The 15,446-nt window shown below is 39.7% G+C and overlaps 2 protein-coding genes across 2 annotated transcripts; one reads left to right on the forward strand and one right to left on the reverse strand.

Moving 5' to 3' along the window:
- Positions 1 to 3,488: 3,488 nt before the first annotated feature.
- On the forward strand, positions 3,489 to 9,265 carry clic2 (chloride intracellular channel 2). Its single transcript, XM_066715076.1, has 6 exons — positions 3,489 to 3,697; positions 5,497 to 5,606; positions 6,287 to 6,412; positions 6,743 to 6,843; positions 7,320 to 7,501; positions 7,863 to 9,265. The coding sequence occupies exons 1-6, from the start codon at positions 3,647 to 3,649 to the stop codon at positions 8,022 to 8,024; spliced, it is 732 nt and encodes a 243-aa protein (XP_066571173.1). The 5' UTR covers positions 3,489 to 3,646; the 3' UTR covers positions 8,025 to 9,265.
- A 513-nt stretch (positions 9,266 to 9,778) lies between these two features.
- urp1 (urotensin-related peptide 1) lies at positions 9,779 to 15,255 on the reverse strand. The gene is made up of 5 exons (XM_066715077.1): positions 12,435 to 15,255; positions 11,100 to 11,252; positions 10,880 to 10,920; positions 10,444 to 10,549; positions 9,779 to 10,046 (listed from the first exon to the last, which is right to left on the reverse strand). The coding sequence occupies exons 1-5, from the start codon at positions 12,535 to 12,537 to the stop codon at positions 10,015 to 10,017; spliced, it is 435 nt and encodes a 144-aa protein (XP_066571174.1). The 5' UTR covers positions 12,538 to 15,255; the 3' UTR covers positions 9,779 to 10,014.
- Positions 15,256 to 15,446: the final 191 nt, after the last annotated feature.

Genomic DNA, 15,446 nt, shown 5'->3' on the forward strand with positions numbered 1-15,446 from the left:
CTGTTACTGATTCTATAGAAAAGATTGCTCGTGGTCATTTATCTTCTCTAGATAGTCATTTCCTTTTCCTCTCTACACACAGAGGGAGAAGGAGAGGGGCAGAGAGAGGTCATAAAGCTCCTTGCAGCTTTCGTGCTGTTTCCTGACAATGTCCTGACCTGTTCAAGTGCACTGTGTCAAAACTGGAAACATCTTATCAAATGTCTTTACTGGAAAGCTTAATGCCACTTACCTTTAGATTATTTACTTAAAAAAGGAGAAGTCCAATGATTTTCCACAGCTGATATTTTGTTTACACAAGATGGTATTTACTCAGACCAAATAGTAATGAAGTGAAATGGGTTACTTAGAGCCCCCAAGTTAATTACAACCATTTCACCGAAGCAAAGTGCATGGTTTGTTGGTTTTCATCTAAGGGATTACGAAATCTCTTGAAATTGTAGTGCATCCAGCTGTGGAAGATATGCAAGATGGAATTCTAAATTATTCTAAACTCCCACTTGCTCTCAAGTGTGTCAGTTAACTGAAAACATAAACTCCCACTTTTGTCCTAATTCAGACAGGAGTGAGGGTCAAAAAGTGAAGCATGCAAAAACTTTTAAATCTTAACCTTAGACCACATTCTCAGTTTGTGACAAAAAAAAGCAACAGGATAGGGATGAATTGGAGTGTGGGCCGGGGGGGGGCTTTATAACAAAAATTACTATGTGGTAAGCTCCTGATATTCACAGTTAATGGTCTTTTAATTTCACTGACATTTCTGAAGCCTATAAGTGGATAACCGATCAACTGAGTTTTCCAAACGCCTGCCACTGTCACAGAGTCTGTCAGTGTGCCTGTCTCCCATCTACCCACACACCCTAGGAAATACACATGATATTGAATCACTACATTGTTTCCTTTAAAATGTGCACATACAGTAAGAGCAAGATGTCAAAATGTATCTGAGGTCATAGAGAGAACATGGCGTCAGATTTAACCAGAAACAAACATGTCACTGGAGGAGGTCTGTGTCCTCTGAGTATTTAAACTTGTATTGTGAACGCCCTCAATAAGCAGAACTCATTTCTGACTCAGGGAACAGTCTGCCAGATAAAGCACTGATTTTCAAGCATTTTGGCCCCTGACTTAGCACGGCTTGTCAAGCTGCTAATCACAGCTTACTGCCTCCTTGCCAGCAAAGTGGAAAGGGCCTGTTGGGGAGAGTATAAACGCAGTATGTTTTTCAGCCTGAGCTGGCTCTGCTATTTGTCTCAATTTCCCAGGACAATATGCTTTCTGCTCTGAACACACTCTCCCCTGGCTGGCTTCCTCTGCTGCCTTTGTGTGATTCATTTAATTTCCTGGATTTGCTGGGAGTTTCCAGTTTAAGCTATTGTTTTTCATCCTCCCAGTTGGTAATGGAAATCCCCACCCCCATCCTAGGTAAACAAGATATCACGTTTAAGTGGTCAGAACCTAAATTCTGGTATCTTAGTTTACGGTGGATCTTAGCACTTCTTAGCACTTTCTTGCTTCTTCTTTTTTATTTCATTTGTTTTGGTTCTTCCTTTTAAAGGTTTCTGCACCGTTGCGCCATGACATCAAAGTTGAAAGCATTTGAATTCCCCAGGACCAATAATGAAATCCCCTCAAATGCTGATTAAAAACAAAACCGAAAATTTCTTCATCTAGAAATCCTCCCTGATTTGATTACACCAGTGTATGTCTTGGCACAACGTCCAGAGTAATACATGAAATGAGACCAATTCAGTTATTTACAAGTTAGAGGCGTCTTTTGAACAGATAGCATTGGCGTGATTAAAATAATTCTTTGCTTTACATGCATGTCATTGCAATGACAAAGTTTGACAAACTATGAACAATATTGTTCTCCCTAAGTATAATTAAGGCGGCATTTCCTTCTATAATCAAAGGATTTCCCCATGCTATAAATGGGTTCTGGCTGCTAATGGACTACTGATGATTGGATATATGGGGACTGTAGTGGTTCACTGCAGATTAATTGCTATTTCTGGGATACCCAGGCTCTGAAACTCTTGTTTTGATCTTATCACTTCTGAATAAGTGAGTAATCCTTCACACTGATATGATAAGATTAGCCCATATTTGTTATGATTGATGCTAGCATGACACTTAGGTATGCATGTGGAACTGGGGTGTTGCCTCATATGGTTCGGGAAGTAATCAAATGTGTGTAGGAGAGAATGAGTGAAACCGAGGACTGTCAACCAGTTTCAGCTCAAATAAAATAAAATTAATGTGTTTGAGTGGTTTCCCATCCGGCAAAGGTTGGTCTGTGCTTTCAGGGGCCCTTGGTGATAATGTTGCGATAGTTAACATAACCGGGCTGTTAAAGCATATAATTACACAAGTCATAATTCTTTATCATCAATAATTGTGATACATAGCACTGTATTCAGGGAGATACAGTTGTCTTTTAATAAAATATTTCTTCAATGGGAAAAAGAAGATTGGATTAAAACTTGAAATATGAAAAAATGTCATTTTCTCACAAATATCTCATGGCACTGAAAATGAAATTAACCTCATGCTTTATTTCCCTGATGACATGATACGTGATTCACACATTGGACGAAGAAGCAGTCTTCAAAAGATAATTAGGAAAATTGTGACACTTATACACAAACAGAACCATTCCTGTTGGTGAATGCAGTTTGTCTAATAGAGACCATCAGGAGAAGCTTATTGTGCAGAGTTGTTTTTGTTCTCAAAAGAAAATGCACTGTGAGTGCTTTGGGAAAAGTGCCCTTGGACTTGCCTCTTCTGAATTAATAATTATCCTATTATGTTGTTCACTGTGACACTGTCAGAAACATTACAGCTTGTCCATGTTATCTTAACCATCTTTTGGAAAAGCACCAGCTGGGTGCAGCACACTGAATGGATCTGTTTTCATACTGGGCTTTATTTCATACTGGGCTCCTTCTCCTCACAGGGTTTTTAGTCCAATTCTTTGTATCGAATTTGCTTCAGGTAACAAAATAATACTGACACCAAAGACAAAGTAAAACATAATCCAAATATACTATACAGAACAAAAACATTAACAACAAACCTAACAAAATCCACAACCATCAGACAAATAAACAGACAAACAATAAAAAAAAATCAAGTTAGGCCTCAGTCTACTGAAGGAAACACAGTCAATAATAATAAGATTTAAGTGGAGGCTGTAAGTTGTAAAGTATCAACATATGAAAGACAGGGCAGCCATGCAGTGGAGAATTTAGTACTTGATCCCTTAAGAGTGAACCGTGTTTTTTGAAATGTAAGGAATAGCATAATGCCAGGGCTTTTAAATTAAAGTGTGTCCTGGGCGACAGCTTGAAGAAACAACAAGAATCTGATGACAGAATGAGGGAGGAGAGTCACGCTGTTTCCTGGAATCCCCCCCCCCCCGCCAACTCCCCCTTCACGCAAAAGCTGTCTCTCTCTCTCTCTCTCTCTCTCTCTCTCTCTCTCTCTCTCCTCTTGTATACAGTACACAACTTGTAGTCTAGACCAGCTCACTGCTGTCACTGCAGACACACCGAGCTCCCTGTTCTCAGCACAAAGACCGAGTGGAATAACACTGTCAGATACTCTAGAAATTGGAGGAAGAATATTGTTACCCTGGAGAAACATGGCACTCAGAAGATCAAACAAGGCGCCTAATATCGAGCTCTTCATAAAGGTTAGTTATTTGTATTATTTATTTATTGATTGGTGGAGGGAATGTAAGGTCACTTTCAAACTTATTCTCCAAACTTCTCACAAGAGGCTGAATTGCTAAAGCCATAGTGACCATGTCATCACAATGTGGGTACGGAAAAGAGCACCTGAGTTTTTCTGTGTAAATAATCTTCTGTCTTGTAGAGTTAAGAAACAGTGAAGCATGTTCACACCAGAGAAAACATATTTAAATGTTATATTGTCTATCAAGGGATTTCAATTGTCAACATTATATATTTTTTATGACACAACTTGTTTCAGTGAGTTATTGTTTGATGTCTGTGGGTGTGGCTGATACGAATAAGCTTGGGGGAACAGTTTATTTAAGTCTGGAACAGCAAATTAGAACTGTGCCTGTCATGTGAATATTGACCAGAATTTTCATACAGCACACTTTTTATAGTTGTTGGCACATTGTAAACATGCACATAAAACATGTTGCATGTAACCTTCACTGTCCTGGATGAGCGCTCATTGAGTCTCCCTGGATATACACAGAGTAAAAATGATAGCTTTAAGCAAACTTGGCAGGCCTGGTGGCGGTGTGTGTGTTTGCTGTGCCAGCTGTCCCTGCAGCAGTGGACTGAGCCCTTAGCCTTTATCACTGCAGACAGACAGCATACAGTGGCAGCCTCCATCCGCATCAGCTGTAAGAAGTCCTTATCATCAGCTGCCACAGCTCAGCATCATCAGAGCTCTCTCGCTGGCCTCCCCTAATAGAGAGAGACACGCCTACCAGCCCTGATACCCTGGTCAAGCATTGGGAGGCTCAAAAGAGTGGTGTGTCAGGTTCCCCCTAGTGTACAAAACAGGCCCACACTGTAGCAGAAAGGATTTTGCTGCCTGTTATAAGTCTTCTTTCGACCTCTCCTAGATGTGCCACCTGTCATTATTTGTATCCCCCCAAGCCCAGAGTAATTTGCATATGTTTTTGTTGTTGTTTTCTTGAGGGGAGAGGTGTCAAGGTGTGCACTGTGGATATATGTAAATCTGTGGGTCTATTAAGAAAACACAAACCCACTTAGAAGCACTAATCTTACCAATTTCCCTTTCTCTGTGGTGTTGGACTCCTAGAGTACAAAAGCTGAATGAGGGGGCCATGCAGTTTGTGCCAAAGTGTTTAGTTTGTGAGAGATTGGTGGTTTGTTTTTCTACAAGGGAGTACCAGGTCTCATTACATTTGCAATGTATTTGAAATTTAAAATTTGAAATGGCAGACTTGCTTAAATTTTTCTGGAGGCTCATTTCTAAACGTTTCTATGATTTCTGCCCATAGTGAAACGAAAAATGACTAATTGTTTGATTTGGCCTTTGCAGAGGAAATACAGTAATTCTCATGTTAACAGTTTGGATAATCTTTCCCCACATTAAGTGGCCACTGAGACACAGGAAATGTTTCTCAAGCAGCCTGGAAACTGAAATAGATGTTCTCCTAAACTGACCATGTCACCAAGGCAGCAGTAAAATACAATTATCTTTTAAGAATCATAAAATGTAGATGTAATTTCTTCATTTTTCCTTTCTTTATCTCTTGTTAATCCATTAACTTATCAACCTTATTGGCACAGAATGTTGATCTGGTCTGTGGAATGGATCCCAATGCAACTTGCCAAAAAGCGACCAAACACAGATGATTCCAATGATACTGATTTTGGCCACTGATTTCAGTTCAGGCAAAGTGTGTCTGTATGTGTGTATTTTGAGTTATGAGGCCAGCTGGCAACTCTGGATGTGGGTGTAACTGGACATCTGTCCCTGCAGGCTGGCCTGGATGGGGAGAACGTGGGGAACTGTCCCTTCTGTCAGCGCCTCTTCATGGTCCTGTGGCTGAAAGGAGTCAAGTTCACAGTGACCACCGTTGACATGAAAAAGTGAGAAGCATCCACTGCTTGAAAACCACTGCCTTGATAATGCACTCAAATTAAATCCTGCTGCCCTTCTGTTTTCCTTTAATTAACAGCCTATATTGTGTTAGCAGGTGTTTCATCCCTGTGAAATGCTCATCTCCTGTTAGGGCTATTACATTGAAAGCATATCTAGTGTTATATAGTTCTGTAGATCTGTGGTTCAGAGTCTGGGAAATGAAACTGAAGCTGGGGTTACTGAAAACCAGAAATGAAATTGAAGGGGATTTATTTGGGCGGGGGAGCGTGGGTGGGAGTTCTCCGGGGCTAAAAGTAAATGCATCTTTAAAGAAAGCAGAGTTTTACACTGCCTGTTATCTGAACTCCATCTCTATGCTTCCCATTGTCAACAACAGTACTATTGTACAAACTGAGGTTTTTAAAATAAAACCAGGAAATTAGAATAAATAAATAAATTACAAATTGGGAAACAAAGAGTGTACAACCTCAACCCCGACGACACAGATGTATAGTCATTTGCCACTGGTATTTCTAATCAGATGTACCATGAGATGATTAATATGAATCATAGCATATTTTTTCTGTGACCCCCACCTCACCCTGGGCTCTCTAAATAGCCAGGGACAGTCTGGTGTCTCTTTCCCGGGGTGTAACACAGACACTCCTGCTCAATCTCTGATCTTCAGGAAACCAGATGAGCTGAAGGACCTGGCTCCAGGGACCAACCCTCCTTTCCTCCTCTACAACGGGGAGCTGAAGACAGACTTCCTGAAGATCGAGGAGTTCCTGGAGCAGACGCTGGCCCCACCAAGGTAGGGTGGTGTCTGTGGCATACTGATGTCATATGAGCCTGACACAAACTCTATGTCCACAAATAAACACATGCACATCTACATATTTGATCAGTTACAACTTAACACTTACATACATGTAACAAACTAGTTATTAACACTATTATACATTCAGAAAACACATTTGGTGTTCTTCATATGAGCCAAAGAGAAAGTTAGTTTGCATGTCAGCTGAGCTCTTCATTATACACTTTACTGAGATCTAAAGCAGGTTTTAAGAGACCTATCAAAGCCTCTGGATTGCTGTACTCGGTTTTGCCATTAGCACTGATGTGCCCTTTTCTTTTGCAGTTACCCACGTCTCAGCCCACTGAACAAGGAGTCCTTTGATGTTGGCAGCGACATCTTTGCCAAATTCTCTGCTTTCATCAAGAACAACCCAGCAAACAAGAGTAAATCACAGTAGCCCTATCTCTCCTATGTCATTGGCCAGTCATAACAATTACCCAGGTGTCTCTGGGGTTAGGTGGGTTGGGATGAGCCTGGGTTTCTTCAGCATGCTGCCCAAAAGCAACACCCTTTAAACTATTTTGCTCCACTGCTTGTACTGTGGGTTTATGTTCTATTAATGTCCAGTATGAGGGGAGTCTATTTTTTCTGCATCTCTCCTGTTCTATGAGAGTAAGAGTAGTGAGGCAGAGTTGAGCGTCAATTGTAAGTTCCAGCAATTAAAGGGGTAGAAATAGAAACAAAAATACAAAATTTAAAGAAGGAAAATAGCAAGTGACAGAAGAGCAGTTAAATAAGGAGTAACTCTTATGGAAAGAATAGGGAGTACTTCAGAAAAAAAAACAGTTTTGGCATTGAAGAATACAAAGTTCTTATGTAGTGGCAACTGAGGGAAGCCTATGTGTTTCTTTCTCCACAGACCACGAGAAGGCCCTGCTGAGGGAATTTCAGCGATTAGATGATTATCTGAACAGTCCCCTGCCCGAGGAAATTGACCCCAACAGCACCGAAGACCTGCTTGTCTCAAACAGGAAGTTCTTGGATGGCAACCAGCTCACCTTGGCTGACTGCAACCTACTTCCCAAGCTGCACATCATCAAGGTGAGATGACTGTAGTATCAAAAACCGTATGTTATATAACCCAATTGAAATATGTAAGTTATATCTTTCTACCAGTATTTGTAACTTGTTTCTCATGTGTAGAGTAGGATTTCATAATTCGGGAGTATGTAATCTATTATTCCATGGCAAGTCTTTGTTTAAATGGATTTATTTATCAAGAGGAGGGTCAATAAAAAACATGAGCGAATAAAGGACTGGTTGTTTAACAAAGTAAAAAGCTGCATGCGCTTAGGTTTATAAATAGTATCAGCCTCATCAATAGACAACAATGTGTTTATTGAGAGACACAGCACCGCAGCAACAGAATACTGCACACCTGTTTCCTGCTCTTTGTTTCCAGATTGCAGCCAAGAAATACTGTGACTTTGATATACCAGCCCAATTCACTGGCGTGTGGCGCTACCTTGGTAATGCCTATGAGAGGGACGAGTTCAAGCACACCTGCCCCGCCAATGGAGAGATCGAAAGGGCCTATCTGAGTGTGGCCTGCAAGAGAAAATAAATGCCAAGCCATGAACCCTGCACTTGCCCTGGCTACCCAAACCCACCCCCACCCCACAGAACAATATCACCTTGCACAGGACTCTGAACGCTGACCAGGAGAACTGGACAACCACATTTTCTCCCCTCTCTTAAATGATCTCTCATTTTGAAGACCAGGCACAGTCGCTCTGTGCAAAGACAGAAACAAAGATGAGGTGCAAGAGTCAAGCAACTCTGAAGATCCATCTCTGAGGTTGTGCTTTAGTTTTTATTTGCAATATATCTTGTTTCTCCAAAGCCCAGTTCCACAGACATCTAATGCACAAGGGAAAGAAGAATAAAAAAGGGAGTGTCATTTCAGTGCCCTTTTGGATTTTTTGTTCAGTGGGAAGATTTGTTATTCAAAGACGGGGTGAGAGCTCTAGCCCTCACGTCACCCATTCAGTGCAACTCACTCCGGCACGAAAGAGAAACCCATGTTCTCCCCTGGGGTAAATTACAATCCTGTGGAGAAGAGTGGGTGAATGCAATTCCCCTGCCACAGGGCCGTCACAGGATGCAGACTTTTTACGAATAATTTAAAGGATCCCTTCAGTTTATAGAGCCAAAATGGGATCGCCAACAACACTGCCTTTAAAAAGAGTCGAGAAGGAAAATGTTCAGATGCTCAATTACATTCTGGTTACAAAATTGCGCATTACAAAACCTGCTTCAACATCTCAGTTCAGTAGATGCATGACTGGGCATGTCCGCCTTTTTACTTTAAATATAGTATATCCGTAATCTGTTCTCATCTCACATATAAGCCGGGCATATGAATTGGGAATATATATGTTGTATAGCCGTTATGCACATCACAAATGTATCCATTACACATTTACAGTCAGAGAGAACTTACTATATATACATAGTAAAAAGAATCCTGTATATAGCATTTATATACTTTTCATGATGGCAAAACTATTGAAACAATGTAATGTTTCATAAATTGTCTAAAGCCATATCTTATTTGATGAGAGCTGAGTGCCAGACATTGATGATGATGATGATGACAATGATGATATGACCCCCATGGAAAAATACCAGCTGAGTCTCGTTGTGTGAATCCGTGTATGCAGACTGGCCTGATCTTTGAAGTGTTTAAAAATACCACCAAGTGCTGTTTTTTAATACTAATATTTGTATTTATGTGCCATACAAAATAGTATTTTGTTATAATTATATAATGTTTTTCTATTAAAAACGTGACCTTATTTTCCATCCCCAATGGCCTTTATGTCTTTAAAAATATTTAGTTCTTTTTTCTTTCTTGTTTTTTTTTCCCCCTTCAATTTTCTCTTTCAACATCATTGTTTTGTAATATATCTGGCAAGGGATAGGGGAAGTTAATACTACAAATTTAAGAGGGAACACGTAGCTCATGCAGGAAAAAATGTTTGACTCCTCTAAACAATACTGCCGCCTAGTGGACATAATCGACCCTTCCATATCTATGACGTGTTTTTGTAGGGTAATTTATACAGTGGATGTCTCATGAAAATTATGAAGTTCTATTTCTACTGATTATGTATTGAAAACATTTTTCTCCCATGGTCATTTATACCTAGTTATTTTCAGTTTTGAAACACATTATTATGATTATGATTATGGTGAATATTTTATAGATTTAATCTTTAACGAAGTGTCTGGGTAGTGTGCTAAAATATTTAAAAGAAGTAGCAAGTCGTCTCGATTTTGCTAGACACAGTGCAAGTCCCAGATACAAAGGCTCTGTCATCAAAACCACATTAAGCAGTTCTTTATTTCCAGCTGCCACATGCAGCCAGTTTAATCCGACTTAAAAAATATTTAGTTTCTTTATTTATTATTTGCAGTGCTCTGTACAAAGTATTTACACATTCACTGGGCCGGTGACTTTAATCTTTAATGTAGGAGCCTCGGGAGGTTGGGGAGCTGGGGAGGTAACATCATGTTTGGACAAGGTAGGTACTTGAACACGAGGATCAGGTTCAGTTTGTCACGCAGTACTTCCAGAAACAAGCTTAAAAAGACAAACACAAAAGAAATAAGACAATGAGGTTGTGAGCCTGCCTGTTATTCAACAGCTTAAAGTTCCATCCATCAATTTATTTTGGATAATCATTGTGGTTGTATAGTTCCTAGTATGCTTTTTTTATGTACTTTTCCAATCATATATTGAAATCTTGAATTACATTTTTGTATTAGTTATTCAACCCCATACACATACTTTTCACAAATACTTTGCACAAAACTCTTGAACAGAAGTGTACACAGGGTGCACTGGAGGGCACTTATAACTTCTTTTACTTATACCCTAAGGAGGTACCTTAAGATAGTACAACTGTCCGGCAAGGGAAAGTAATGAGGGAGGAAGGGAGCGGTTTTGGATGCAACCTAGCCATCACTTCTGTTCTTACCTCTCTTCTTGGTTTTCGGTGAGCTCTGGTCAGACCGGAGCAGGCTGTGTGTCCGTAGATTCTCAGCTGCCGCCAGCTTCAACACTGCTGCCTGTATGTCATCAACCTGGAAACACAAATGAATGGCAGTAAACCTAAACTCCTTACTGTATGGATGGAACACATCTATTTAATTATATGAAAGTGTTCCTTCCCAGGATTTGGTTACCCATTGTAAGACCTATGTGCTATTATTTTGATTTATATGCAACAGATAGCATTATCATTCCAATCAAGCATGAGTTAACATTAGTAAAAAGAGGTCGGCTGTTTGCCAAGTCTTTGAAAGATTTAATGGAGTCTTTACAATGCCTAAGTTACATATATTTAGTACAACATGCAGACATTATTATTTTAACTATTCAAATGATATGTGAAGAAATTAGCATACTCTTACCATGCTGTTGAGCTTATCCTGTTGTGAGGAATCCTTGGTGCCTGAAACAGAAGATGAACGCATTTAGACATGATCCACAAACTTGATATTGGGTGCACAGACACAAAACAGAATTAAAATGTCCCCTAAAATATGCATTGAGATTTAAAGGGGAACATGAACAAATTAAATTGCATCCCAGCTCTGACTGTCTGTCTTTCTGTCTCCAGCATTCCCTCACCTTTCAGCCAGATGTCCCTCAGTGTGGCCTGGGGGTCCTGCCCCTGTGGCAGTAGCAGAGGCAGCAAGCTCTTTATCTGTCTGCTGTCGTCTGTCAGAGAGCTGTCTGTATGCTCCTGTTCCTCACTATCCGCGGCCCCCCTCTGGAACACATCTGTCCAACAACAAATACAGTTCCCATTTGTGCAAAGACGTGTATAAGGTCTTAGGCAGCCCATCAGCAAATAAGAACATTATCAAGATTACAGCCAAAGTTGGTTGCATAGTAACTTTTCTGATCAAATCTAGCCACACACTCATCTGTTCAACTACCCAAGGCAATCATCTTCAACAACTCAATTTGAATTTCCTATGCTTTCGCAACTCAGGTAGAATACAAATATCAAAATGAGACATATGGCACTCATCATTCACATATGGCACACTTCATCCAGGGCTGAATGAATGTAGATGGCCAGATGCTGTTTACTGAGCTCTGCCTGTTTCCAGCACGATCTCGGCATAAGTGAGCCCAGTGGGGATACATCGGTTAATTTATTTAAATTGATACTTTCCCATGTTCTGCACCTGATCTGGGTCTTCTTAAAAACCACTACTCTATCTCAGCCCCACTTTCTGTGTGAGGTTCACTGCCTCGTCGCTTCGTACACTGCTACTTCACGCCACAGCAGTTCACAAATATGTACTAAGAAATCCAAGTACATATGACATCTGCAAACATGTCTGCATGGCTGAAGCAGTTGTCCTTCTGGTTATGTGTTTTAGGATTTATCCAGGATGTGTTCTTGGCTGACTGGCAATGCAAATTCGATATATATGAAAAGGGTTTCATCATAGTCTGTCAATCTTCCTAACCCCTGTAAATACAAAATATTTCAAATTAAACTGCCATAAGGGTTGTTATCATTCAAATTAACTTTAGCTGCACTACTGGATCCCTGCCAAAGACAATACCAGCAACTGACGTTTATCAAACATTGTGAGATTGTTCACTCAGTTGCACCATAGTCTCCAACCTTATCTTTGTGCACCTGTACAATGTGTTCAGCAAATTGTATAAGAGTTGTATAAGATTATCAAAAAGTACACCATCAAAAATGTTTGGCAGTTTCTCTTCTGTAAAACTAAACATTTAATTTTTATCCTGTCCTTCAGCCTGACGAATAATCTTTTAGATTTGATTGATTGATTAAAACACATTGCATTGCACACAAAGTTTAAATATGATTAACATCAACAGAAGAAAAAACTATCATTCGGTATTGTGGATGGAGTCTAGAAAGTAGAAAATGTAGAAAAACACATCTAACAAAATCCTGTAGATGGTCTTGCCTACCTGCTGCAGGCACCAGATTGGTACCTGAATACAGTGGGAAGGGTTGAGAGCAACTTGTGGTGGACAAGATGACCACAATGTAGACCAGAGCCCAGGACAGCATGATGGTATCTCAGAGGATGGCGCTGTGTTCTGCTGCTCGAGCGACAGGAGGAGCCTGGTTTTAATATCTCCCAGGACCATCTATCTTGAAAGGATCAATATGTTATAGTGTCATCCCGACCCCAACGCTAATGGTTTGACGCCATATGTCCCTCATCATTGCAGGCGTTAGGGAGTGCTGTCAATTGAAATCTTCCCTATCACTGCTGGTGCAGGGAGCCTGAACAAATGTTTAATCAAGACTCCAACAATCCAGTTGTGTTGACTTCTTTCGATGATGTACGCCTCTGACTCTTCTCACTGATGTCTGCCCTATGAATAAACCTGCAGGAACACTGGACAATATTTAACCTCCATGATCCGGAGTTTGTTGAATTTACATACAAATAGGGGCATTAAATAAGAGTAACTGGAAAAAAGGAGGCTTTTTTGTGATTCTCTTCACTTTCCAACACCTGAAACCACAGCTCTCAGACTTGTGATACTTCCAGACTTATTTGGCCAAGGACTAAGTCTTTTTAGCATTGCCAACAGCACAAATGATAAAGCATGACCATTTATTTTAAACATGTCGAAATCTTCTTTATCACAGCAAAGCTCCACATAAAATATGCACATTCTAAATATTGTATTAGTGGTGTTTTTGTTTTGATAAAAAACACCATTCTTAACATTATCTAGCTGCCCTTGAACAGTAAACTAATGACCTCCCCCACCTTACTTCCCGCACTTTGTCTCCTTTATACCTTATACATTAACTGGGACAACAAACTTGAAGCAGGAAGCACAGTAGCCCAAAACAAAACTAAATGGTGACAGGGATGAAGAATCATCTTCAAATCATGACACAGAATGAACTAGGGCTCCTGCTTCTCCTTAGATCAAACAGTAAGGACATTCAGACTTCAGTTTTGTTACTTGATGTCTAACATTTTGGTGAAACAGTTAAAATATAGAAGTAGTAAGGCACTTTTATACACATTCATTGTCTGTGGATGAGCCATTGCACAGAGTGTATTAAATCGAGTTATACAAGGCTCTTTGTCAAAATGAAAGGTTTCTAATCAAACAAGAAAGATACATTAAGAAGACCTGGAACTTTGCTGCGTGTGATAGATGAGTATGTCTGTGCTATTGCTGTAAAAAGAACACATCCAGCCACAATCTCTCACCTGCCCAGCGATATCTGATGAAGAATAGTGTCTAAACATAGAACCTAGTTTATAGATGATGTATTTCTTGAAGCAGACATTGGTACTTACAGGATATTGAGTCTTGACCAAGCTGCAGAGATGAATGTCTTTCACAGTGTTTGATATTTCTGCTACTTTATTTGTTTTCTGATGTTACTTTTTTCGTCCTTCCACACTACTGAATGAACACATTGAGCAATAGTAAGTTATCACAGAGCTTTCCTTTTTCTAAAGTAATAGGAACTGCACATTGAACAGGTCCAGTACTAAATATGCTAATGTGTACATATCTACACTGAACAAAAATATAAGCACAATTTTCTTGGATTCCATTCTGTAGCTTTTTTATTTTTCCAGCTTTGGTCTATTCTTCTTGCAATATGTCTGGCCCCTTGCCAATTTACCATTTTCATTATTTCAGTGATGTCACATATTTTTGTTTGTTCTTGGATCCATGTATTTGGTTTTCATCTCTTCTTATTATCTCAAGCAGGCCAATTGCATGTTCCCTCAAAACTTGAGACATCTGTGGCATTGTGTTGTGTGACAAAACTGCACATTTTGTGATGTCACATACTTTTGTTTGTTCTTGTATCCATTTATTTGGTTTTTGTCTCTTATTATTTCCAGTACAAGTCTTTTCATGTTTTTTTTGTGACATTTACAGTTTCTGTATATGTGTTGTGTTTAGTCAACAGATTTCAGAGCTATAAGTGAGCACTGGTAATATGTATTGATAAAACAAAATCTCTTCAAGCAAATTGGTAGATTTCATTCCCATAGTGTGCCATTTCTCAAACTAAAGACAGCTAAAGATGTCCATGTACGTTGATTTCTCCAAGGTAGACAGAACCTTTGACTTCTTAAACTATGGATTGATCCACTTCAATTGTCTTTTTTTAACAAAATGTTTGAGCATGACTTTGGTCTTACTGAAGTAAATTTTGATTCCAGTTTTCTTACTTGCACTCAAGAGTTCTTGAATTTGAAGCTGCAGGTCTTCAGGTGTTTTTGCAAAGATGACAATATCATCAGCAAATCATAGGTCGTTCTAATAAGATCCATTTGTATTGATTCATTTTTCTTCCCAGTCCCATATTTCTTCAAGTCTTGCTGTGAAGTTTTTGAGAGATTGTTTCTCCTTGACATTCTCCATTGCAGTGATCTCGTCAGTCTCTTGGAGTTGGATTGTTCATGTGGCAATGTTTAATATAAGCTTTCTGTACATTTCCTCCATGTTTTCATTTCTTAGCATTGATGACTGAGTACGTATATATTGAATTAAATGCTTTCTCATAGTTGATAACATATTTGAAACATGTTATTTCCATATACGTTGTGGGCTTTCCTAATTGGCACCAGGTCGGTGTTGAAACTTGACACAAAAGCCAAACCCAAGTAAAAGCCGGACTGGAGGCAATCCTAGTGCTGCACGACTGTATATTTGTATATTGTTTATAGCTCATTTCTATAATATTATTTATGTATTATGTATCAGACGCTCTTATCCAGGGCGTTTATCCGGGCTGTGTATCTGCGTCATTAGCCTGTTTTAAAACAAACAGCAAATATATGTGTACTTGAAACAACACTCAGTCACGGTGCTCGCGTTCTTGTCGCGCAGGTTTCCGCAGTTCTGCGCAGATCTGCAGAATTCCGCCGATCCCATTGGCGGAGCGCGCAGACCCGTTCAGAAACTGCGAAAATCTGCGCAACC

The sequence above is a fragment of the Amia ocellicauda genome, chromosome 10 (genome assembly GCF_036373705.1).
Source record: "Amia ocellicauda isolate fAmiCal2 chromosome 10, fAmiCal2.hap1, whole genome shotgun sequence".
NCBI classification, from domain to species: Eukaryota; Metazoa; Chordata; class Actinopteri; order Amiiformes; family Amiidae; genus Amia; species Amia ocellicauda.